This window comes from Dendrobates tinctorius, unplaced genomic scaffold (genome assembly GCF_039654945.1).
Source record: "Dendrobates tinctorius isolate UK_male_01 unplaced genomic scaffold, ASM3965494v1 ptg000495l, whole genome shotgun sequence".
Classification (NCBI taxonomy): domain Eukaryota; kingdom Metazoa; phylum Chordata; class Amphibia; order Anura; family Dendrobatidae; genus Dendrobates; species Dendrobates tinctorius.
The window spans coordinates 250,891-276,837 of record NW_027362155.1 but is presented as its reverse complement, the minus strand read 5'-3'; the positions used below and the strand labels follow the sequence as shown (position 1 = coordinate 276,837).

General features: G+C 52.0%; 1 protein-coding gene across 1 annotated transcript in view; it reads right to left on the bottom strand.

Moving 5' to 3' along the window:
- CHRNB1 (cholinergic receptor nicotinic beta 1 subunit) overlaps positions 1-25,947 on the bottom strand; it is a 47,656-nt gene that overhangs the window by 10,557 nt on the left and 11,152 nt on the right. Inside the window, exons 2-9 of the mRNA XM_073564856.1 lie at positions 22,340-22,479; positions 19,535-19,579; positions 19,197-19,306; positions 19,000-19,108; positions 18,753-18,900; positions 18,486-18,677; positions 3,024-3,247; positions 2,762-2,925 (exon numbers count right to left, since the gene is read on the bottom strand). Coding sequence (XP_073420957.1) covers positions 2,762-2,925; positions 3,024-3,247; positions 18,486-18,677; positions 18,753-18,900; positions 19,000-19,108; positions 19,197-19,306; positions 19,535-19,579; positions 22,340-22,479 — 1,132 coding nt within the window. The remainder of the gene's footprint in view (positions 1-2,761; positions 2,926-3,023; positions 3,248-18,485; positions 18,678-18,752; positions 18,901-18,999; positions 19,109-19,196; positions 19,307-19,534; positions 19,580-22,339; positions 22,480-25,947) is intronic.

Here is a 25,947-nt window from a genome sequence, read left to right as displayed (position 1 = left end):
CGTCACTGTTGGTCACTGAGGCTGCACTCGCAGCAGCTCATTCATCAGTTGTTTTCAGCTCGGAGGGTCGCCTTTCTGTTACTAGGCCATGGGCTTGATGTCACCAGACAATATAAAGGTGTCATCACAAATATGAACCCCACTTTCCAGCGCCACTGGGCAAGTGGGAAGAGCCGGGCAAAGCACCAGGACTGGCACATCTAATAGATGCTATTTCTAGGCTGGGGGAGGCCAATATCACGGACCCTTACCAGCCTGGGAATAGTAGCTCACATCAGTCTGCTTTAGCTTGGCTGGTTGTCAAAATGGGGGCGACCCCACATCATTTTTATTTTATTATTTATTTAAATAATTTAAAAAACAGCGTTGGGATCCCTCTATTCTTGATAACAGCCCTGTTAACGCTGACAGCTGAGGGCTTCTGCCCGCAGCTGTCAGTTTTGCCTGGCTAGTTATGAAATATACAGAGAAGCCCATGTCAATTTTTGCTTTTTTTAATGAATTATTTATAGAGCAACTGATGGGTCAAGTGATGCCACTTTCCCTGGTGTCTGCCCCTAATTTTAGCTGTTTTGGCAGCTTTTTGGCCCCCCAGAAGGTGTTGTCTATGCGTTTGGTTTTGCCTCCCATTGAAGTCAATGGGTTTCGGGTATGTTCGGCGAACCATTCTGCAAACATTTTCAGCGAATATCGGCACATTTGCCGATCCCAACCAAACCTTGAAAGGTTCGCTCATCTCTACTCGTCGTCCTGAGTACACGGCCTCACACCCAGGGTGGGCACCACTGGCCTCCACACTATGGGAGCCTGGAGTCCTCCTCTATTACCCATCACTTCAGTACATGGCCTTACACCCAGGGTGGTTACCGCTGGCCTCCACAGTATGGGAGTCTGGAGACCCCCTCTATTACCCATCACCCTCAGTACACGGCCTTACACCCAGAATGGGCACCTCTGGCCTCTACAGTATGGGAACCTGGAGCCCCATCTATTATCCATCACCTCAGTACACGGCCTCACAACCGAGGTGGACAAAACTGGCCTCCACAGTCTGGGGAGCCTGGAGTCCTCCTCTATTACCCATCACCTCAGTACATGGCCTTACACCCAGGGTGGGCACCGCTGGCCTCCACAGTATGGGAGCCTGGAGTCCTCCTCTATTACCCATCACCTCAGTACACGGCCTTACACCCAGGGTGGGCACCGCTGGCCTCCACAGTATGGGAGCCTGGAGTCCTCCTCTATTACCCATCACCTCAGTACATGGCCTCACACCCGGGGTGGGCAACGCTGGCCTCCACAGTATGGGAGTCTGGAGTCCTCCTCTATTACCCATCACCTTCAGTACATGGCCTCACACTCGGGGTGGGCACCGCTGGCCTCCACATTATGGGAGTCTGGAGTCCTCCTCTATTACCCATCACCTCAGTACACGGCCTTACACCCGGGGTGGGCACCGCTGGCCTCCACAGTGTGGGAGTCTGGAAACCCCCTCTATTACCCATCACCCTCAGTACACGGCCTTACACCCAGAATGGGCACCTCTGGCCTCTACAGTACGGGAACCTGGAGCCCCATCTATTACCCATCACCTCAGTACATGGCCTCACAACCGAGGTGGACAAAACTGGCCTCCACAGTCTGGGGAGTCTGGAGTCCTCCTCTATTACCCATCACCTCAGTACACGGCCTCACACCCGGGGTGGGCACCGCTGGCCTCCACAGTATGGGTGCCTGGAGTCCTCCTCTATTACCCATCACCTCAGTACACGGCCTTACACCCTGGGTGGGCACCGCTGGCCTCCACAGTATGGGAGCCGGGAGTCCTCCTCTATTACCCATCACCTTCAGTACATGGCCTCACACCCGGGGTTGGCACCGCTGGCCTCCACAGTATGGGAGTCTGGAGTCCTCCTCTATTACCCATCACCTCAGTACACGGCCTCACACCCGGGGTGGACACCGCTGGCCTCCACAGTATGGGAGCCTGGAGTCCTCCTCTATTACCCATCACCCCCAGTACACGGCCTTACACCCTGGGTGGGCACCGCTGGCCTCCACAGTATGGGAGCCTGGAGTCCTCCTCTATTACCCATCACCTCAATACACGGCCTCACACCCAGGGTGGGCACCGCTGGCCTCCACAGTATGGGAGTCTGGAGTCCTCCTCTATTACCCATCACCTTCAGTACATGGCCTCACACCCTGGGTGGGCACCGCTGGCCTCCACAGTATGGGAGCCTGGAGTCCTCCTCTATTACCCATCACCTTCAGTACATGGCCTCACACCCTGGGTGGGCACCTCTGGCCTCCACAGTATGGGAGTCTGGAGTCCTCCTCTATTACCCATCACCTTCAGTACATGGCCTCACACCCGGGGTGGGCACCGCTGGCCTCCACAGTATGGGAGCCTGGAGTCCTCCTCTATTATCCATCACCTTCAGTACATGGCCTCACACCCTGGGTGGGCACCGCTGGCCTCCACAGTATGGGAGCCTGGAGTCCTCCTCTATTACCCATCACCTTCAGTACATGGCCTCACACCCGGGGTGGGCACCGCTGGCCTCCACAGTATGGGAGTCTGGAGTCCTCCTCTATTACCCATCACCTCAGTACATGGCCTCACACCCGGGGTGGGCACCGCTGGCCTCCACAGTATGGGAGCCTCGAGTCCCCACTATTACCCATCACCCCCAGTACACCCTCTGGCCTACGGAGTAGACGTGTCCTCATCTGCGGATGGCTGACGCTCGTTACCTACCGTTCTGGTTTGGGGAAGATGAAGTCATTCTCAGGCCTCCGTATAAAGTATTCGTCTGCATGTCGTGGAGCGGCGACTGTCCGTACTGGTGGAAGGGTCACTACAGGAGGCTCGGGCTTAGGACGACTGATCCGGAGATATCGGGGCAGAATCAGGATGAAGATCTAAATATAGAAGGGCGACATTAACCCAAGGAGAGCTGTTCTCCCCGATACACGACGGCCTCACACATGTGGAGCACCACGCACGCAGCACACCATACCTGCCGCACCCACTGGGGCATATGGTGGGTGTTAGGGGAGCGATGGTGCAGATTCAGGACCACCACACTCAGGATGACAGAGAAGGTGACGAGGATCATGGCGAACATCAGGTAGTTGACAATGATGGGAACGGCCAACGAGGTCTCCGGGACCTTATCAGCCAAAAGCAGCAGGAAGACAGTGAGTGTGAGGAGTGCGAAGATGGAGAGGGTCATCTTCTCACCTGGAGGGACACGGAATAGGAAGGACGACCAGAGGGAAGACCATGGAAAAACCGCATATATACCGTCCCACTACACCGCTGTCTGTATACCCCGCCCTACTATACCGCTGTCTGTATACACCGCCCTACTATACCGCTGTCTGTATACACCGCACTACTACACCGCTGTCTGTATACACCGCCCTACTACACCACTGTCTGTATACACCGTCCTACTACACCGCTGTCTGAATACACTGCCCTACTACACCGCTGTCTGTATACACCGCCCTACTATACCGCTGTCTGAATACACCGCCCTACTACACCGCTGTCTGTATACACCGTCCTACTACACCGCTGTCTGTATACACCGTCCTACTACACCGCTGTCTGAATACACCGCCCTACTACACCGCTGTCTGTATACACCGTCCTACTACACCGCTGTCTGTATATACCGCCCTACTACACCGCTGTCTGTATATACCGCCCTACTACACCGCTGTCTGTATATACCGTCCTACTACACCGCTGTCTGTATACACCGCCCTACTACACCACTGTCTGTATACACCGTCCTACTACACCGCTGTCTGAATACACTGCCCTACTACACCGCTGTCTGTATATACCGCCCTACTACACCGCTGTCTGTATATACCGCCCTACTACACCGCTGTCTGTATACACCGCCCTACTACACCACTGTCTGTATACACCGTCCTACTACACCGCTGTCTGAATACACTGCCCTACTACACCGCTGTCTGTATATACCGCCCTACTACACCGCTGTCTGTATATACCGTCCTACTACACCGCTGTCTGAATACACTGCCCTACTACACCGCTGTCTGAATACACTGCCCTACTACACCGCTGTCTGTATATACCGCCCTACTACACCGCTGTCTGTATACACCGTCCTACTACACCGCTGTCTGAATACACTGCCCTACTACACCGCTATCTGTATATACCGCCCTACTACACCGCTGTCTGTATACCCCGTCCTACTACACCGCTGTCTGAATACACTGCCCTACTACACCGCTGTCTGTATATACCGCCCTACTACACCGCTGTCTGTATACGCCGTCCTACTACACCGCTGTCTGTATACACCGCCCTACTACACCGCTGTCTGTATACACCGTCCTACTACACCGCTGTCTGTATATACCGCCCTACTACACCGCTGTCTGTATACACCGCCCTACTACACCGCTGTCTGTATACACCGTCCCACTACACCGCTTTCTGTATACACCGTTCCACTACACCGCTGTCTGTATACACCGCCCTACTACACCACTGTCTGAATACACCGCCCTACTACACCGCTGTCTGAATACACCGTCCTACTACACCGCTGTCTGAATACACCGTCCTACTACACCGCTGTCTGTATACACCGTCCTACTACACCACTGTCTAAATACACCGTCCTACTACACCGCTGTCTGTATACACCGCCCTACTACACCGCTGTCTGTATACACCGTCCTACTACACCGCTGTCTGTATACACCGCCCTACTACACCGCTGTCTGTATACACCGTCCTACTACACCGCTGTCTGTATACACAATCCTACTACACCGCTGTCTGTATACACTGTCCTACTACACCGCTGTCTATATACACCGCCCTACTACACCGTTGTCTGTATACACCGTCCCACTACACCGCTTTCTGTATACACCGTCCCACTACACCGCTGTCTGTATACACCACCCTACTACACCACTGTCTGAATACACCGCCCTACTACACCGCTGTCTGTATACACCGCCCTACTACACCGCTGTCTGTATACACCGTCCTACTACACCGCTGTCTGTATACACAAACCTACTACACCGCTGTCTGTATACACCGCCCTACTACACCGCTGTCTGTAAACACCATCCTACTACACCGCTGTCTGTATACACCGCCCTACTACACCGCTGTCTGTATACACCGCCCTACTACACCGCTGTCTGAATACACCGTCGTACTACACCGCTGTCTGAATACACCGCCCTACTACACCACTGTCTGAATACACCGTCGTACTACACCGCTGTCTGTATACACCGTCCTACTACACCGCTGTCTGTATACACCGCCCTACTACAGCGCTGTCTGTATACACCGTCCTACTACACCGCTGTCTGTATAAACTGCCCTACTACACCGCTGTCTGAATACACAATCCTACTACACCTCTGTCTGTATACACCGCCCTACTACACCGCTGTCTGAATACACCGCCCTACTACACCGCTGTCTGAATACACCGCCCTACTACACCGCTGTCTGAATACACCGCCCTACTACACCGCTGTCTGTAAATACCGCCCTACTACACCGCTGTCTGAATACACAATCCTACTACACCGCTGTCTGTATACACCGTCCTACTACACCGCTGTCTGTATATACAGCCCTACTACACCGCTGTCTGTATACACCGCCCTACTACACCGCTGTCTGAATACACAATCCTACTACACCGCTGTCTGTATACACCGCCCTACTACACCGCTGTCTGAATACACCGCCCTACTACACCGCTGTCTGTAAATACCGCCCTACTACACCGCTGTCTGAATACACAATCCTACTACACCACTGTCTGTATACACCGTCCTACTACACCGCTGTCTGTATATACAGCCCTACTACACCGCTGTCTGTATACACCGCCCTACTACACCGCTGTCTGAATACACAATCCTACTACACCGCTGTCTGTATACACAATCCTACTACACCACTGTCTGTATACACCGCCCTACTACACCGCTGTCTGTATATACAGCCCTACTACACCGCTGTCTGTATACACCGCCCTACTACACCGCTGTCTGAATACACAATCCTACTACACCGCTGTCTGAATACACAATCCTACTACACCACTGTCTGTATACACCGCCCTACTACACCGCTGTCTGTATGCACCGTCCTACTACACCGCTGTCTGTATACACAATCCTACTACACCGCTGTCTGTATACACCGCCCTACTACACCGCTGTCTGTATACACAATCCTACTACACCGCTGTCTGTATACACCGTCCTACTACACCGCTGTCTGTATACACCGTCCTACTACACCACTGTCTGTATACACCGTCCTACTACACCGCTGTCTGTATACACCGTCCTACTACACCGCTGTCTGTATACACCGTCCTACTACACCGCTGTCTGTATACACCGCCCTACTACACCGCTGTCTGTATACACCGCCCTACTACACCACTGTCTGTATACACCGTCCTACTACACCGCTGTCTGTATACACCGTCCTACTACACCGCTGTCTGTATACACCGTCCTACTACACCGCTGTCTGTATACACCGCCCTACTACACCGCTGTCTGTATACACCGCCCTACTACACCGCTGTCTGAATACACAATCCTACTACACCACTGTCTGTATACACCGTCCTACTACACCGCTGTCTGTATACACCGTCCTACTACACCGCTGTCTGTATACACCGTCCTACTACACCACTGTCTGTATACACCGTCCTACTACACCGCTGTCTGAATACACAATCCTACTACACCTCTGTCTGTATACACCGCCCTACTACACCGCTGTCTGAATACACCGCCCTACTACACCGCTGTCTGAATACACCGCCCTACTACACCGCTGTCTGAATACACCGCCCTACTACACCGCTGTCTGTAAATACCGCCCTACTACACCGCTGTCTGAATACACAATCCTACTACACCGCTGTCTGTATACACCGTCCTACTACACCGCTGTCTGTATATACAGCCCTACTACACCGCTGTCTGTATACACCGCCCTACTACACCGCTGTCTGAATACACAATCCTACTACACCGCTGTCTGTATACACCGCCCTACTACACCGCTGTCTGAATACACCGCCCTACTACACCGCTGTCTGTAAATACCGCCCTACTACACCGCTGTCTGAATACACAATCCTACTACACCACTGTCTGTATACACCGTCCTACTACACCGCTGTCTGTATATACAGCCCTACTACACCGCTGTCTGTATGCACCGTCCTACTACACCGCTGTCTGTATACACAATCCTACTACACCGCTGTCTGTATACACCGCCCTACTACACCGCTGTCTGTATACACAATCCTACTACACCGCTGTCTGTATACACCGTCCTACTACACCGCTGTCTGTATACACCGTCCTACTACACCACTGTCTGTATACACCGTCCTACTACACCGCTGTCTGTATACACCGTCCTACTACACCGCTGTCTGTATACACCGTCCTACTACACCGCTGTCTGTATACACCGCCCTACTACACCGCTGTCTGTATACACCGCCCTACTACACCACTGTCTGTATACACCGTCCTACTACACCGCTGTCTGTATACACCGTCCTACTACACCGCTGTCTGTATACACCGTCCTACTACACCGCTGTCTGTATACACCGCCCTACTACACCGCTGTCTGTATACACCGCCCTACTACACCGCTGTCTGAATACACAATCCTACTACACCACTGTCTGTATACACCGTCCTACTACACCGCTGTCTGTATACACCGTCCTACTACACCGCTGTCTGTATACACCGTCCTACTACACCACTGTCTGTATACACCGTCCTACTACACCGCTGTCTGAATACACAATCCTACTACACCTCTGTCTGTATACACCGCCCTACTACACCGCTGTCTGAATACACCGCCCTACTACACCGCTGTCTGAATACACCGCCCTACTACACCGCTGTCTGAATACACCGCCCTACTACACCGCTGTCTGTAAATACCGCCCTACTACACCGCTGTCTGAATACACAATCCTACTACACCGCTGTCTGTATACACCGTCCTACTACACCGCTGTCTGTATATACAGCCCTACTACACCGCTGTCTGTATACACCGCCCTACTACACCGCTGTCTGAATACACAATCCTACTACACCGCTGTCTGAATACACCGCCCTACTACACCGCTGTCTGTAAATACCGCCCTACTACACCGCTGTCTGAATACACAATCCTACTACACCGCTGTCTGTATACACCGCCCTACTACACCGCTGTCTGTATATACAGCCCTACTACACCGCTGTCTGTATGCACCGTCCTACTACACCGCTGTCTGTATACACAATCCTACTACACCGCTGTCTGTATACACCGCCCTACTACACCGCTGTCTGTATACACAATCCTACTACACCGCTGTCTGTATACACCGTCCTACTACACCGCTGTCTGTATACACCGTCCTACTACACCACTGTCTGTATACACCGTCCTACTACACCGCTGTCTGTATACACCGTCCTACTACACCGCTGTCTGTATACACCGTCCTACTACACCGCTGTCTGTATACACCGCCCTACTACACCGCTGTCTGTATACACCGCCCTACTACACCACTGTCTGTATACACCGTCCTACTACACCGCTGTCTGTATACACCGTCCTACTACACCGCTGTCTGTATACACCGTCCTACTACACCGCTGTCTGTATACACCGCCCTACTACACCGCTGTCTGTATACACCGCCCTACTACACCGCTGTCTGAATACACAATCCTACTACACCACTGTCTGTATACACCGCCCTACTACACCGCTGTCTGAATACACAATCCTACTACACCGCTGTCTGTATACACCGTCCTACTACACCGCTGTCTGTATACACCGCCCTACTACACCGCTGTCTGTATACACCGCCCTACTACACCGCTGTCTGAATACACCATCCTACTACACCGCTGTCTGTATACACCGCCCTACTACACCGCTGTCTGAATACACCATCCTACTACACCGCTGTCTGTATACACCGCCCTACTACACCGCTGTCTGAATACACAATCCTACTATACCGCTGTCTGTATACACCGTCCTACTACACCGCTGTCTGTATACACCGTCCTACTACACCGCTGTCTGTATACACCGTCCTACTACACCGCTGTCTGTATACACCGTCCTACTACACCGCTGTCTGAATACACAATCCTACTACACCGCTGTCTGTATACACCGCCCTACTACACCGCTGTCTGAATACACCGCCCTACTACACCGCTGTCTGAATACACCGCCCTACTACACCGCTGTCTGAATACACCGCCCTACTACACCGCTGTCTGTAAATACCGCCCTACTACACCGCTGTCTGAATACACAATCCTACTACACCGCTGTCTGTATACACCGTCCTACTACACCGCTGTCTGTATATACAGCCCTACTACACCGCTGTCTGTATACACCGCCCTACTACACCGCTGTCTGAATACACAATCCTACTACACCGCTGTCTGTATACACAATCCTACTACACCACTGTCTGTATACACCGCCCTACTACACCGCTGTCTGTATATACAGCCCTACTACACCGCTGTCTGTATACACCGCCCTACTACACCGCTGTCTGTATACACAATCCTACTACACCGCTGTCTGTATACACAATCCTACTACACCACTGTCTGTATACACCGCCCTACTACACCGCTGTCTGTATATACCTCCCTACTACACCGCTGTCTGTATACACTGCCCTACTACACCGCTGTCTGTATACACCGTCCTACTACACCGCTGTCTGTATACACAATCCTACTACACCGCTGTCTGTATACACCGCCCTACTACACCGCTGTCTGTATACACAATCCTACTACACCGCTGTCTGTATACACCGTCCTACTACACCGCTGTCTGTATACACCGTCCTACTACACCACTGTCTGTATACACCGTCCTACTACACCGCTGTCTGTATACACCGTCCTACTACACCGCTGTCTGTATACACCGTCCTACTACACCGCTGTCTGTATACACCGCCCTACTACACCGCTGTCTGTATACACCGCCCTACTACACCACTGTCTGTATACACCGTCCTACTACACCGCTGTCTGTATACACCGTCCTACTACACCGCTGTCTGTATACACCGTCCTACTACACCGCTGTCTGTATACACCGCCCTACTACACCGCTGTCTGTATACACCGCCCTACTACACCGCTGTCTGAATACACAATCCTACTACACCACTGTCTGTATACACCGTCCTACTACACCGCTGTCTGTATACACTGCCCTACTACACCGCTGTCTGTATACACCGCCCTACTACACCGCTGTCTGTATACACCGCCCTACTACACCACTGTCTGTATACACCGCCCTACTACACCGCTGTCTGAATACACCGCCCTACTACACCGCTGTCTGAATACACCTCCCTACTACACCGCTGTCTGTATACACCGTCCTACTACACCGCTGTCTGTATACACCGTCCTACTACACCGCTGTCTGTATACACCGCCCTACTACACCGCTGTCTGTATACACCGCCCTACTACACCGCTGTCTGTATACACCGCCCTACTACACTGCTGTCTGAATACACCGCCCTACTACACCGCTGTCTGTATACACCGCCCTACTACACCACTGTCTGTATACACCGCCCTACTACACCGCTGTCTGAATACACCGCCCTACTACACCGCTGTCTGAATACACCGCCCTACTACACCGCTGTCTGTATACACCGTCCTACTACACCGCTGTCTGTATACACCGTCCTACTACACCGCTGTCTGTATACACCGCCCTACTACACCGCTGTCTGTATACACCGCCCTACTACACCGCTGTCTGTATACACCGCCCTACTACACCGCTGTCTGAATACACCGCCCTACTACACCGCTGTCTGTATACACCGTCCTACTACACCGCTGTCTGTATACACCTCCCTACTACACCGCTGTCTGTATACACTGCCCTACTACACCGCTGTCTGTATACACCGTCCTACTACACCGCTGTCTGTATACACCGCCCTACTACACCGCTGTCTGTATACACCGCCCTACTACACCGCTGTCTGTATACACCGCCCTACTACACCGCTGTCTGTATACACCGCCCTACTACACCGCTGTCTGTATACACCGTCCTACTACACCGCTGTCTGTATACACCTCCCTACTACACCGCTGTCTGTATACACTGCCCTACTACACCGCTGTCTGTATACACCGCCCTACTACACCGCTGTCTGTATACACCTCCCTACTACACCACTGTCTGTATACACCTCCCTACTACACCGCTGTCTGTATACACCGCCCTACTACACCGCTGTCTGTATATACCGTCCTACTACACCGCTGTCTGTATACACCTCCCTACTACACCGCTGTCTGTATACACCGTCCTACTACACCGCTGTCTGTATACACCGCCTTACTACACCACTGTCTGTATACACCGTCCTACTACACCGCTGTCTGTATACACCGTCCTACTACACCGCTGTCTGTATACACCGCCCTACTACACCGCTGTCTGCATACACAATCCTACTACACCGCTGTCTGTATACACCTTCCTACTACACCGCTGTCTGTATACACTGCCCTACTACACCGCTGTCTGTATACACCGCCCTACTACACCGCTGTCTGAATACACAATCCTACTACACCACTGTCTGTATACACCGTCCTACTACACCGCTGTCTGTATACACCGCCCTACTACACCGCTGTCTGTATACACCGTCCTACTACACCGCTGTCTGTATACACCGCCCTACTACACCACTGTCTGTATACACCTCCCTACTACACCGCTGTCTGAATACACCGCCCTACTACACCACTGTCTGTATACACCTCCCTACTACACCGCTGTCTGTATACACCGCCCTACTACACCGCTGTCTGTATACACCGCCCTACTACACCGCTGTCTGAATACACAATCCTACTACACCACTGTCTGTATACACCGTCCTACTACACCGCTGTCTGTATACACCGCCCTACTACACCGCTGTCTGTATACACCGCCCTACTACACCGCTGTCTGTATACACCGTCCTACTACACCGCTGTCTGTATACACCGCCCTACTACACCGCTGTCTGTATACACCGCCCTACTACACCGCTGTCTGTATACACCGCCCTACTACACTGCTGTCTGAATACACCGCCCTACTACACCGCTGTCTGTATACACCGCCCTACTACACCACTGTCTGTATACACCGCCCTACTACACCGCTGTCTGAATACACCGCCCTACTACACCGCTGTCTGAATACACCGCCCTACTACACCGCTGTCTGTATACACCGTCCTACTACACCGCTGTCTGTATACACCGTCCTACTACACCGCTGTCTGTATACACCGCCCTACTACACCGCTGTCTGTATACACCGCCCTACTACACCGCTGTCTGTATACACCGCCCTACTACACCGCTGTCTGAATACACCGCCCTACTACACCGCTGTCTGTATACACCGTCCTACTACACCGCTGTCTGTATACACCGCCCTGCTACACCGCTGTCTGTATACACCGCCCTACTACACCGCTGTCTGTATACACCGCCTTACTACAAAGCTGTCTGTATACACCGCCCTACTACACCGCTGTCTGTATACACTGCCCTACTACACCGCTGTCTGTATACACCGCCCTACTACACCGCTGTCTGTATACACCGCCTTACTACAAAGCTGTCTGTATACACCTCCCTACTACACCACTGTCTGTATACACCTCCCTACTACACCGCTGTCTGTATACACCGCCCTACTACACCGCTGTCTGTATATACCGTCCTACTACACCGCTGTCTGTATACACCTCCCTACTACACCGCTGTCTGTATACACTGCCCTACTACACCGCTGTCTGTATACACCGCCTTACTACACCACTGTCTGTATACACCGTCCTACTATACCGCTGTCTGTATACACCGTCCTACTACACCGCTGTCTGTATACACCGCCCTACTACACCGCTGTCTGCATACACAATCCTACTACACCGCTGTCTGTATACACCGCCTTACTACAAAGCTGTCTGTATACACCTCCCTACTACACCGCTGTCTGTATACACCGTCCTACTACACCACTGTCTGTATACACCGTCCTACTATACCGCTGTCTGTATACACCGTCCTACTACACCGCTGTCTGTATACACCGTCCTACTACACCGCTGTCTGTATACACCGCCCTAATACACCGCTGTCTGTATACACCGTCCTACTACACCGCTGTCTGTATACACCGTCCTACTACACCGCTGTCTGTATACACCTCCCTACTACACCGCTGTCTGTATACACCGCCCTACTACACCGCTGTCTGTATACACCGCCCTACTACACCGCTGTCTGTATACACCGCCTTACTACAAAGCTGTCTGTATACACCTCCCTACTACACCGCTGTCTGTATACACCGCCCTACTACACCGCTGTCTGTATATACCGTCCTACTACACCGCTGTCTGTATACACCTCCCTACTACACCGCTGTCTGTATACACTGCCCTACTACACCGCTGTCTGTATACACCGCCTTACTACACCACTGTCTGTATACACCGTCCTACTATACCGCTGTCTGTATACACCGTCCTACTACACCGCTGTCTGTATACACCTCCCTACTACACCGCTGTCTGCATACACCTCCCTACTACACCGCTGTCTGTATACACCGTCCTACTACACCGCTGTCTGTATACACTGCCCTGCTACACCGCTGTCTGTATACACAATCCTACTACACCGCTGTCTGTATACACCGCCCTACTACACCGCTGTCTGTGTACACCGTCCTACTATACCGCTGTCTGTATACACCACCCTACTACACCGCTGTCTGTATACACCGCCTTACTACAAAGCTGTCTGTATACACTTCCCTACTACACCGCTGTCTGTATACACCGCCCTACTACACCGCTGTCTGTATACACCGCCCTACTACACCACTGTCTGTATACACAGCCCTACTACACCGCTGTCTGTATACACCGCCCTACTACACCGCTGTCTGTGTACACCGTCCTACTATACCGCTGTCTGTATACACCACCCTACTACACCGCTGTCTGTATACACCGCCTTACTACAAAGCTGTCTGTATACACTTCCCTACTACACCGCTGTCTGTATACACCGCCCTACTACACCGCTGTCTGTATACACCGTCCTACTACACCGCTGTCTGTATACACCGCCCTACTACACCGCTGTCTGTATACACCGTCCTACTACACCGCTGTCTGTATACACCGCCCTGCTACACCGTTGTCTGTATACACCGTCCTACTACACCACTGTCTGTATACACCATCCTACTGTACCGCTGTCTGTATACACCGCCATACTTCACCGCTGTCTGTATACACCGTCCTACTACACCGCTGTCTGTATACACCGTCCTACTATGCCGCTGTCTGTATACACCGTCCCACTACACCGCTGTCTGTATACACCGCCCTACTACACCGCTGTCTGTATACACCGTCCTACTACACCTCTGTCTGTATACACGGCCCTACTACACCGCTGTCTGTATACACCGTCCTACTACACCGCTGTCTGTATACACCGTCCTACTACACCGCTGTCTGTATACACCGCCTTACTACAAAGCTGTCTGTATACACTTCCCTACTACACCGCTGTCTGTATACACCGCCCTACTACACCGCTGTCTGTATACACCGCCCTACTACACCACTGTCTGTATACACAGCCCTACTACACCGCTGTCTGTATACACCGCCCTACTACACCGCTGTCTGTGTACACCGTCCTACTATACCGCTGTCTGTATACACCACCCTACTACACCGCTGTCTGTATACACCGCCTTACTACAAAGCTGTCTGTATACACTTCCCTACTACACCGCTGTCTGTATACACCGCCCTACTACACCGCTGTCTGTATACACCGTCCTACTACACCGCTCTCTGTATACACCGCCCTACTACACCGCTGTCTGTATACACCGTCCTACTACACCGCTGTCTGTATACACCGCCCTGCTACACCGTTGTCTGTATACACCGTCCTACTACACCACTGTCTGTATACACCATCCTACTGTACCGCTGTCTGTATACACCGCCATACTTCACCGCTGTCTGTATACACCGTCCTACTACACCGCTGTCTGTATACACCGTCCTACTATGCCGCTGTCTGTATACACCGTCCCACTACACCGCTGTCTGTATACACCGCCCTACTACACCGCTGTCTGTATACACCGTCCTACTACACCTCTGTCTGTATACACGGCCCTACTACACCGCTGTCTGTATACACCGTCCTACTACACCGCTGTCTGTATACACCGTCCTACTACACCACTGTCTGTATACACCGCCCTACTACACCGCTGTCTGTATACACCGTCCCACTACACCGCTGTCTGTATACACCGCCCTACTACAGGGCTGTCTGTATACACCGTCCTACTACACCGCTGTCTGTATATACCGCCCTACTACACCGCTGTCTGTATACACCATCCTACTACACCGCTGTCTGTATATACCGCCCTACTACACCGCTGTCTGTATACACCGTCCTACTACACCGCTGTCTGTAAACACCGCCCTACTACACCGCTTTCTGTATACACCGCCCTACTGCACTGCTGTCTGTATACACCGCCCTACTACACCGCTGTCTGTATACACCGCCCTACTACACCGCTGTCTGTATACACCGCCCTACTACACCGCTGTCTGTATACACCGCCCTACTACACCGCTGTCTGTATACACCGCCCTACTACACCGCTTTCTGTACACACCTCTCTACTACACCGCTGTCTGTATACACCGCCCTACTACACCGATGTCTGTATACACTGCCCTACTACACCGCTGTCTGTATATACCGCCCTACTACACCGCTGTCTGTATACACTGTCCTACTACACCGCTGTCTGTATATACCGTCCTACTACACCGCTGTCTGTATACACCGCCCTACTACACTGCTGTCTATATATATATATATATATATATACCGCACTTCTACACCACTGTCTGTATATACCGTCCTGCTACAGCGTTGTTTGTATACACCGCCCTACTACACCGCTGTCTGTATACACCGCCTTACTACAAAGCTGTCTGTATACACCTCCCTACTACACCGCTGTCTGTATACACCGCCCTACTACACCGCTGTCTGTATATACCGTCCTACTACACCGCTGTCTGTATACACCTCCCTACTACACCGCTGTCTGTATACACTGCCCTACTACACCGCTGTCTGTATACACCGCCTTACTACACCACTGTTTGTATACACCGTCCTACTATACCGCTGTCTGTATACACCGTCCTACTACACCGCTGTCTGTATACACCTCCCTACTACACCGCTGTCTGCATACACCTCCCTACTACACCGCTGTCTGCATACACCGTCCTACTACACCGCTGTCTGTATATACCGTCCTACTACACCACTGTCTGTATACACAGCCCTACTACACCGCTGTCTGTATACACAGCCCTGCTACACCGCTGTCTGTATACACAATCCTACTACACCGCTGTCTGTATACACCGCCCTACTACACCGCTGTCTGTGTACACCGTCCTACTATACCGCTGTCTGTATACACCACCCTACTACACCGCTGTCTGTATACACCGCCTTACTACAAAGCTGTCTGTATACACTTCCCTACTACACCGCTGTCTGTATACACCGCCCTACTACACCGCTGTCTGTATACACCGCCCTACTACACCACTGTCTGTATACACAGCCCTACTACACCGCTGTCTGTATACACCGCCCTACTACACCGCTGTCTGTGTACACCGTCCTACTATACCGCTGTCTGTATATACCACCCTACTACACCGCTGTCTGTATACACCGCCTTACTACAAAGCTGTCTGTATACACTTCCCTACTACACCGCTGTCTGTATACACCGCCCTACTACACCGCTGTCTGTATACACCGTCCTACTACACCGCTGTCTGTATACACTGCCCTACTACACCGCTGTCTGTATACACTGCCCTACTGCACCGCTGTCTGTATACACCGCCCTACTACACCGCTGTCTGTATACACCGTCCTACTACACCGCTGTCTGTATACACCGCCCTGCTACACCGTTGTCTGTATACACCGTCCTACTACACCACTGTCTGTATACACCATCCTACTGTACCGCTGTCTGTATACACCGCCATACTTCACCGCTGTCTGTATACACCGTCCTACTACACCGCTGTCTGTATACACCGTCCTACTACACCTCTGTCTGTATACACCGTCCTACTATGCCGCTGTCTGTATACACCGTCCCACTACACCGCTGTCTGTATACACCGCCCTACTACACCGCTGTCTGTATACACCGTCCTACTACACCTCTGTCTGTATACACGGCCCTACTACACCGCTGTCTGTATACACCGTCCTACTACACCGCTGTCTGTATACACCGTCCTACTACACCACTGTCTGTATACACCGCCCTACTACACCGCTGTCTGTATACACCGTCCCACTACACCGCTGTCTGTATACACCGCCCTACTACAGGGCTGTCTGTATACACCGTCCTACTACACCGCTGTCTGTATATACCGCCCTACTACACCGCTGTCTGTATACACCGTCCTACTACACCGCTGTCTGTAAACACCGCCCTACTACACCGCTTTCTGTATACACCGCCCTACTGCACTGCTGTCTGTATACACCGCCCTACTACACCGCTGTCTGTATACACCGCCCTACTACACCGCTGTCTGTATACACCGCCCTACTACACCGCTGTCTGTATACACCGCCCTACTACACCGCTGTCTGTATACACCGCCCTACTACACCGCTTTCTGTACACACCTCTCTACTACACCGCTGTCTGTATACACCGCCCTACTACACCGATGTCTGTATACACTGCCCTACTACACCGCTGTCTGTATATACCGCCCTACTACACCGCTGTCTGTATACACCGTCTTACTACACCGGTGTCTGTATATACCGTCCTACTACACCGCTGTCTGTATACACCGCCCTACTACACCGATGTCTGTATACACTGCCCTACTACACCGCTGTCTGTATATACCGCCCTACTACACCGCTGTCTGTATACACCGTCCTACTACACCGCTGTCTGTATATACCGCCCTACTACACCGCTGTCTGTATACACCGTCCTACTACACCACTGTCTGTATATACCGTCCTACTACAGCGTTGTTTGTATATACCGCCCTACTACACCGCTGCGTCTTCGTCACCCCATTTTCTTGTCTAGCCCTTCTCTACGCTGCCGCTTCGGTGGAGATAAGAGCCCGTCAGTCAGTACAGTTTGTTACCTGCGTCCGGGGGCAGATAAAACACAAAGATGGCGAGGATGGTAATGAGGACACACGGGACAATGATGTTGACGATGTAGAACAAAGGTTTCCGTCGAATCACCAGGTAAAAGGTGATATCTTCATAGGTCGGGTCTGTGGGGAGGGTGTTTTTCCGGGAAGATCGATGGCGAATCTCCCACTGACCATTCTCTGGAAGTATACGAGTCTCATCAGCCACAGTCGATGCAACCATGGGACCCGCACACACCATGAACATGTCCTCACCCGTGAAGGTGTTTGGAAAGATGACCACTTGTGTTATTTCCTTTCCTTGGGAATCTCGGGGATGCTCTAGCGTGATTTCATCCGCTTCATAAGTTTGAGACCGGAACACCATGCTGCAGTTCTGCCAGTCAAAGGGAAAGTATTTCACCTAGACAAGGAGGATGTAGAGGACCATGGAGAAGGTCAGTGGCCATGGGTGAAGGCCTGAGAAGCTAATATGGCAGAAGAATGCAAATGGTGTCCTCACCTCAATGCTGCAGCTGCTGTGATACAGGGATGGTGGGTGCCACGTCACATTCCCCTTCCAGTTAATCAAGACTTCAACCGCTAATGCAACATCAAACTCGCCATCATTGCTGCCAAAATGAAGAATGACTAGATGACGGTGGGGACCCGGGGCCGCAGGAGCGCCATCACTGCAGCGTTTCTCATCCACATACTCACTTGTTCATGAGGACGATATCTGGCTTCCACACCTGATCAGAGGGGATCCGCAGGGTCTCGATACCACTATATTGTTTGGGGTCCCAGGTGAGTCTTAGATCATTCCAAGCCTGTACAAAGCAGAAAATCAGATCCATCACTGAAGAGAAGCAGCATGGTGGCTCCAGATCCATGCACAGTTGGAGGAAACCCCCGTATTTCCTCAGAGGGGTTCCCTAGACAGGTAGCATAACCCCGTCTATGTGTTTGTGGTCTCATCAACCCAATGCCAGGAAGGTACAAGCCCTAAAATGGCAAATGTGTAGCACGGAGACCTTCCTCCGCGGACCACCGCTTACCAGATTCATGAAGCCCTTAGTCGTCAGCTCTTCATCCTTTTCGTTCTACAGGAGACAAAAGAAACATAAGTCAAGGCACTGTTGTCTCTCTTGTAGACCAACCGTGCCTCTTCTGTCTGTCGATACCATACAAGGTCCATAGTGTCCCCACACAATGGTCTTGATAAGGTCAGGGCTGACAACTGTGTGGAGGAGCAGGCAAGCTCTAAGGAGGTATCTGCGGCTGACACAGCGGAAGCTCTTCCTGGGAGAGTCTGGGGCAGAGCGATGGCGATAACATGCCAAACTCTAGTGGCAGCTCTTTGTGGGGTAACAGTTACTGGAGAAGCAGTATGGGGACATCACAGCGCCCTCTAGTGTGGAGGGACCAAGTGATACTGGGGCAATACAATAAAGATAAAATAGTGCCCTCTAATTGCAGCTCCTAGTGCAGAAATATGAGGATAGCATCAGCTTTCCCTTGGGCACTAGAAAGTGGATAGCATGGCGCCCTCTAGCGGCAGCTCTTCCTAGGGCCGTAGAATGGGTATAGCATAGCACCCTCTAGTGCCAGCTCTTCCTGGGGCAGTGGAATGGGTATAGCATATCACCCTCTAGTGGCAGCTCTTCCTGGGGCACTAGAATGTGAATAGCATGGTGCCCTCTAGTGGCAGCTCTTCCTGGGGCAGTGGAATGGGTATAGCATGGCCCTCTAGTGGCAGCTCTTCCTAGGGCCGTAGAATGGGTATAGCATAGCACCCTCTAGTGCCAGCTCTTCCTGGGGCAGTGGAATGGGTATAGCATATCACCCTCTAGTGGCAGCTCTTCCTGGGGCACTAGAATGTGAATAGCATGGCGTCCTCTAGTGGCAGCTCTTCCTGGGGCAGTGGAATATGGATAGCATGGTGCCCTCTAGTGGCAGCTCTTCCTGGGGCAGTGGAATGGGTATAGCATATCACCCTCTAGTGGCAGCTCTTCCTGGGGCACTAGAATGTGGATAGCATGGTGCCCTCTAGTGGCAGCTCTTCCTGGGGCAGTAGAATGGGTATAGCATGGCGTCCTCTAGTGGCAGCGCTTCCTGGGGCAGTGGAATATGGATAGCATGGTGCCCTCTAGTGGCAGCTCTTCCTGGGGCAGTGGAATGGTGTTAGCATGGCGCCCTCTAGTGGCAGCGCTTCCTGGGGCAGTGGAATGGGTATAGCATAGCGCCCTCTAGCTGCAGCTCTTCCTGGGCAGTGGAATGGTGATAGCATGGCGCTCTCTAGCGGCAGCTCTTACTGGGGCAGTGGAATGGGTATAGCATGGCACCCTCTAGCAGCAGCTCTTTCTGGGGCAGTAGAATGGGTATAGCATAGCACCCTCTAGTGGCAGCTCTTCCTGGGGCAGTGGAATGGGTATAGCATGGCACCCTCTAGCGGCAGCTCTTCCTGGGGCAGTGGAATGGTGATAGCATGGCGCCATCTCGCGGCAGCTCTTACTGGGAAGTGGAATGGGGATAGCATGGTGCCCTCTAGCGGCAGCTCTTCCTGGGGCAGTGGAATGGGGATAGTTGGCGCCCTCTAGTGGCAGCTCTTCCTGGGGCAGTGGAATGGGTATATCATGGCGCCCTCTACTGACATGGTGATAGCATGGTGGCCACTGGGGCCGCTCTCTCTCGGTCAGCATTCTTGGGATATCATGGCGCCCTCTAGCGGCAGCTCTTACTGGGGCACTAGAATATGGATAGCATGGCGCCCTCTAGTGGCAGCTCTTCCTGGGGCAGTGGAATGGTGATAGCATGGCGCCCTCTAGCTGCAGCTCTTCCTGGGCAGTGGAATGGTGATAGCATGGCGCTCTCTAGCGGCAGCTCTTACTGGGGCAGTGGAATGGGTATAGCATGGCACCCTCTAGCAGCAGCTCTTTCTGGGGCAGTAGAATGGGTATAGCATAGCACCCTCTAGTGGCAGCTCTTTCTGGGGCAGTAGAATGGGTATAGCATAGCACCCTCTAGTGGCAGCTCTTCCTGGGGCAGTGGAATGGGTATAGCATAGCACCCTCTAGCGGCAGCTCTTCCTGGGGCAGTGGAATGGTGATAGCATGGCGCCATCTAGCGGCAGCTCTTACTGGGAAGTGGAATGGGGACAGCATGGTGCCCTCTAGCGGCAGCTCTTCCTGGGGCAGTGGAATGGGGATAGTTGGCCCCCTCTAGTGGCAGCTCTTCGTGGGGCAGTGGAATGGGTATAGCATGGCGCCCTCTAGTGGCAGCTCTTCCTGGGGAAGTGGAATGGTGATAGCATGGCGCCCTCTAGCTATAGCTCTTCCTGGGGCACTAGAATGTGGATAGCATGGCGCCCCTCTAGTGGCAGCTCTTCCTGGGGCAGTGGAATGGGTATATCATGGCGCCCTCTACTGACATGGTGATAGCATGGTGGCCACTGGGGCCGCTCTCTCTCGGTCAGCATTCTTGGGATATCATGGCGCCCTCTAGCGGCAGCTCTTCCTGGGCAGTGGAATGGGGATAGCATGGTGCCCTCTAGTGGCAGCTCTTCCTGGGGCAGTGGAATGGTGATAGCATGGCGCCCTCTAGCGGCAGCTCTTCTTGGGGCAGTGGAATGGGTATAGCATGGCGCCCTCTAGCGGCAGCTTTTCCTGGGGCACTAGAATGTAGATAGCATGGCGCCCTCTAGCGGCCGCTCTTCCTGGGGCAGTGGAATGGGTATAGCATGGCGCCCTCTACTGACATGGTGATAGCATGGTGGCCCCAGGGGCCGCTCTCTCTCGGTCAGCATTGGGATATCATGGTGACCTCTTACTTTGGTGATGCCGGCATGCAGTTTATCTTCCTACCAGGCTGATGAGCTGGGACAAGACCATCCCGACCTGGACGGTCACCTTCTCCTGGGGGCTCCTCGTAGGTCGGACATCAGCATTGTAACCTTCAAACAGTTTGTCTCTCAGTGGTCCCTCACCATTAGAAGCGCCAGCCCCTGTCAATAATAGAAGTGTCACATAATCAGGTCATGCTGGGAGTTGTAGTGTTTCATCTTCATAAGATAATTGCATTTCACTCATTTCGCAGGGTTGGATCATGATGGGGGCAGTAGTGCTCTCTTTATATAGATACTGCGGAGACGACACTGGAAGGGATCAATGATGGCGGGAGGAACACGATCAATACTGAAGGACAGCCGGGGAGCGAGAGACAGTGCCAAGAACAAGCTACAGAGAGACAGACCACCGGGTACTGTGAGCGATCACAGAATATAAGAGAGACCACCGGGTACTGTGAGCGATCACATGATATAAGAGAGACCACCGGGTACTGTGAGCGATCACATGATAAAAGAGAGAGACCACCGGGTGCTGTGAGCGATCACATGATATAAGAGAGACCACCGGGTACTGTGAGCGATTACATGATATAAGAGACACCACCGATTGCTGTGAGCGATCACATGATATAAGAGACACCACCGGGTGCTGTGAGCGATCCCAGAATATAAGAGAGACCACCGGCTCCTGTGAGCGATCACATGATAGAAGAGAGACCACCGGCTCCTGTGAGCGATCACAGAATATAAGAGAGACCACCAGCTCCTGTGAGTGATCACATGATAGAAGAGAGACCACCGGGTACTGTGAGCGATCACAGAATATAAGAGAGACCACCGGGTACTGTGAGCGATCCCAGAATATAAGAGAGACCACCGGCTCCTGTGAGCGATCACATGATAGAAGAGAGACCACCGGGTACTGTGAGCGATCACAGAATATAAGAGAGACCACCGGCTCCTGTGAGCGATCCCAGAATATAAGAGAGACCACCGGCTCCTGTGAGTGATCACATGATATAAGAGAGACCACCGGGTACTGTGAGCGATCACATGATAGAAGAGAGACCACCGGGTACTGTGAGCGATCACATGATAGAAGAGAGACCACCGGCTCCTGTGAGCGATCACATGATATGAGAGACCACCTGGTACTGTGAGCGATCCCAGAATATGAGAGAGACCACCGGGTACTGTGAGCGATCACATGATATGAGAGAGACCACCGGGTACTGTGAGCGATCCCAGAATATGAGAGAGACCACCGGGTACTGTGAGCGATCACATGATATGAGAGAGACCACCGGGTACTGTGAGCGATCACATGATATGAGAGAGACCATCGGGTACTGTGAGCGATCACATGATATGAGAGAGACCATCGGGTAGTGTGAGCGATCCCAGAATATGAGAGAGACCACCGAGTACTGTGAGCGATCACATGATATGAGAGAGACCACCGGCTCCTGTGAGCGATCACATGATATAAGAGAGACCACCGGGTGCTGTGAGCGATCACATGATATAAGAGAGACCACCGGGTGCTGTGAGCGATCCCAGAATATAAGAGAGACCACCGGTGTTATGATTGAGTCACCGTAGGAGGCAAAAATAGAAATGCTAGCTAAATCCAGAAAACCAGAGAAGTTGGCAGCTATCGGATTGCAGACCCCTGACCCTATCAACACAACTAGCAGTAGCCGTGGGGGGCTCCTACGATGCCCTAGGCCCCTCGATCACAGCCGGATTACTACATAGCCTAAAGACAGAAAGGGAAATCTAAACTGCCCCAGAGCAGACCCCAAAGCAAAAGGCAGCCCCCCACATATAATGACGGTGAAGCAAGAAGAAAGAACAAAACACAGACAGAAAGATAGACTGAGCAAAGATGGGGCCCAAGCTAGCTTAGATAGGAAAGGACAGGAAGGCTGCTGTCTGCAATCCGTGAAAAAACCCTATGAAAATAAGAGCCAACAGACTGACAGTGAAAAAGGCCATGAAGACGCTAGGCTTCAAAAAGACTATGTCAGTACTCAGGAATATTCTGAAGACAGAGCAACAGGCAAAAGGAGATTCTGCTCACCCCAGCAGGGAATGGCAGAATCCAGAAAAGCAAGGAAAACAAAACACTAATGCAAAAAGGCAAAGCAGAAATCTTAGCTTTAGATGAGCAGGAATCAGACTGGTTTCCTAGAAGTCCACAGAGAAATCACCCGCAGGCCAGAAGGGCGTCGGCAGCCTTATATCCAGTCATTAACTCCACTCAGCCAGTCATCATCATCAGCCCCAGGTGTTTGACAATCAGGCTCACTACCTTTCTTCACCAGAAGAGGGAGTTCCTCGGGCCTCAGTAATGAAGGGGAAAATGAACTCACAACAGTACCTCCCCCTTGAGGAGGGGTCACCGAACCCTCAACCACGCCACCATTGCAATCAGGGTGAGCCCGATGAAAGGCACGCACCAATCTTTTGGCATGAATATCAGAGGCAGAGACCCAGGAATTATCCTCCTGACCATAACCCTTCCACTTAACCAAATACTGGAGTCTCCGTCTAGCCAGACGGGAATCCAGTACTTTCTCTACCTCATATTCCATGTTACCTTCAACCAATACAGGGTCTGGAGGTGCCACCCCCGGAACAACAGGTTCAACAAACCTCTTCAACAAAGATTTATGGAACACATTATGGGTTTTAAATGTGACAGGAAGAGCCAAACGAAAAGAGACCGGATTAATAATCTCCAAAATCTTGTAAGGTCCAATAAATCTAGGCATAAACTTAGGAGAAGCCACCTTCATAGCAATATTTTTTGATGATAACCACACCATATCACCAACCTTAAACTGGGGACCAATGGTCCTATGTCTGTTAGAAAACCGCTGGGCCTTTTCCTGGGAGAGAGATAACTTATCCACCACTTGGTCCCAGATCTGGTGCATTCTCTCCACCACAGTGTCAACACCTGGGCAGGCAGAGGGCTCCACCTGCCCTGAAGAAAATCGAGGATGAAACCCAAAGTTACAAAAAAAAGGTGACATCAAAGTGGCAGAGCTAGCTCTATTATTTAAAGCAAATTCGGCCAAGGGCAAAAATGAAACCCAATCATCCTGATCAGCAGAAATAAAACATCTCAAATACGACTCCAAGGTCTGGTTTGTTCTCTCTGTCTGCCCATTGGTCTGAGGGTGAAATGCAGAGGAGAAGGACAACTGAATTCCCAACTTGGAACAGAACGTCCTCCAAAATCTAGACACAAACTGGACTCCTCTGTCAGATACAATGTTCTCAGGAATCCCGTGCAAGCGAACCACCTGTTGTAAAAACAGGGGCACCAATTCAGAGGAAGACGGCAACTTAGGGAGTGGTACAAGATGAACCATCTTAGAGAACTTATCACAAGTCACCCAAATAACAGTCATCCTTTGAGAGACCGGCATATCAGAGATGAAATCCATTAAAATATGGGTCCATGGCCTCTTGGGGACAGGCAAAGGCATCAACAACCCACTAGAGCGAGAACACGATTTAGACCGGGAGCACGTTCCACAGGACTGCACAAAATTCCTGACATCACGAGACAAGGAGGGCCACCAAAAAAAACGACTCACCAGATCTCTAGTA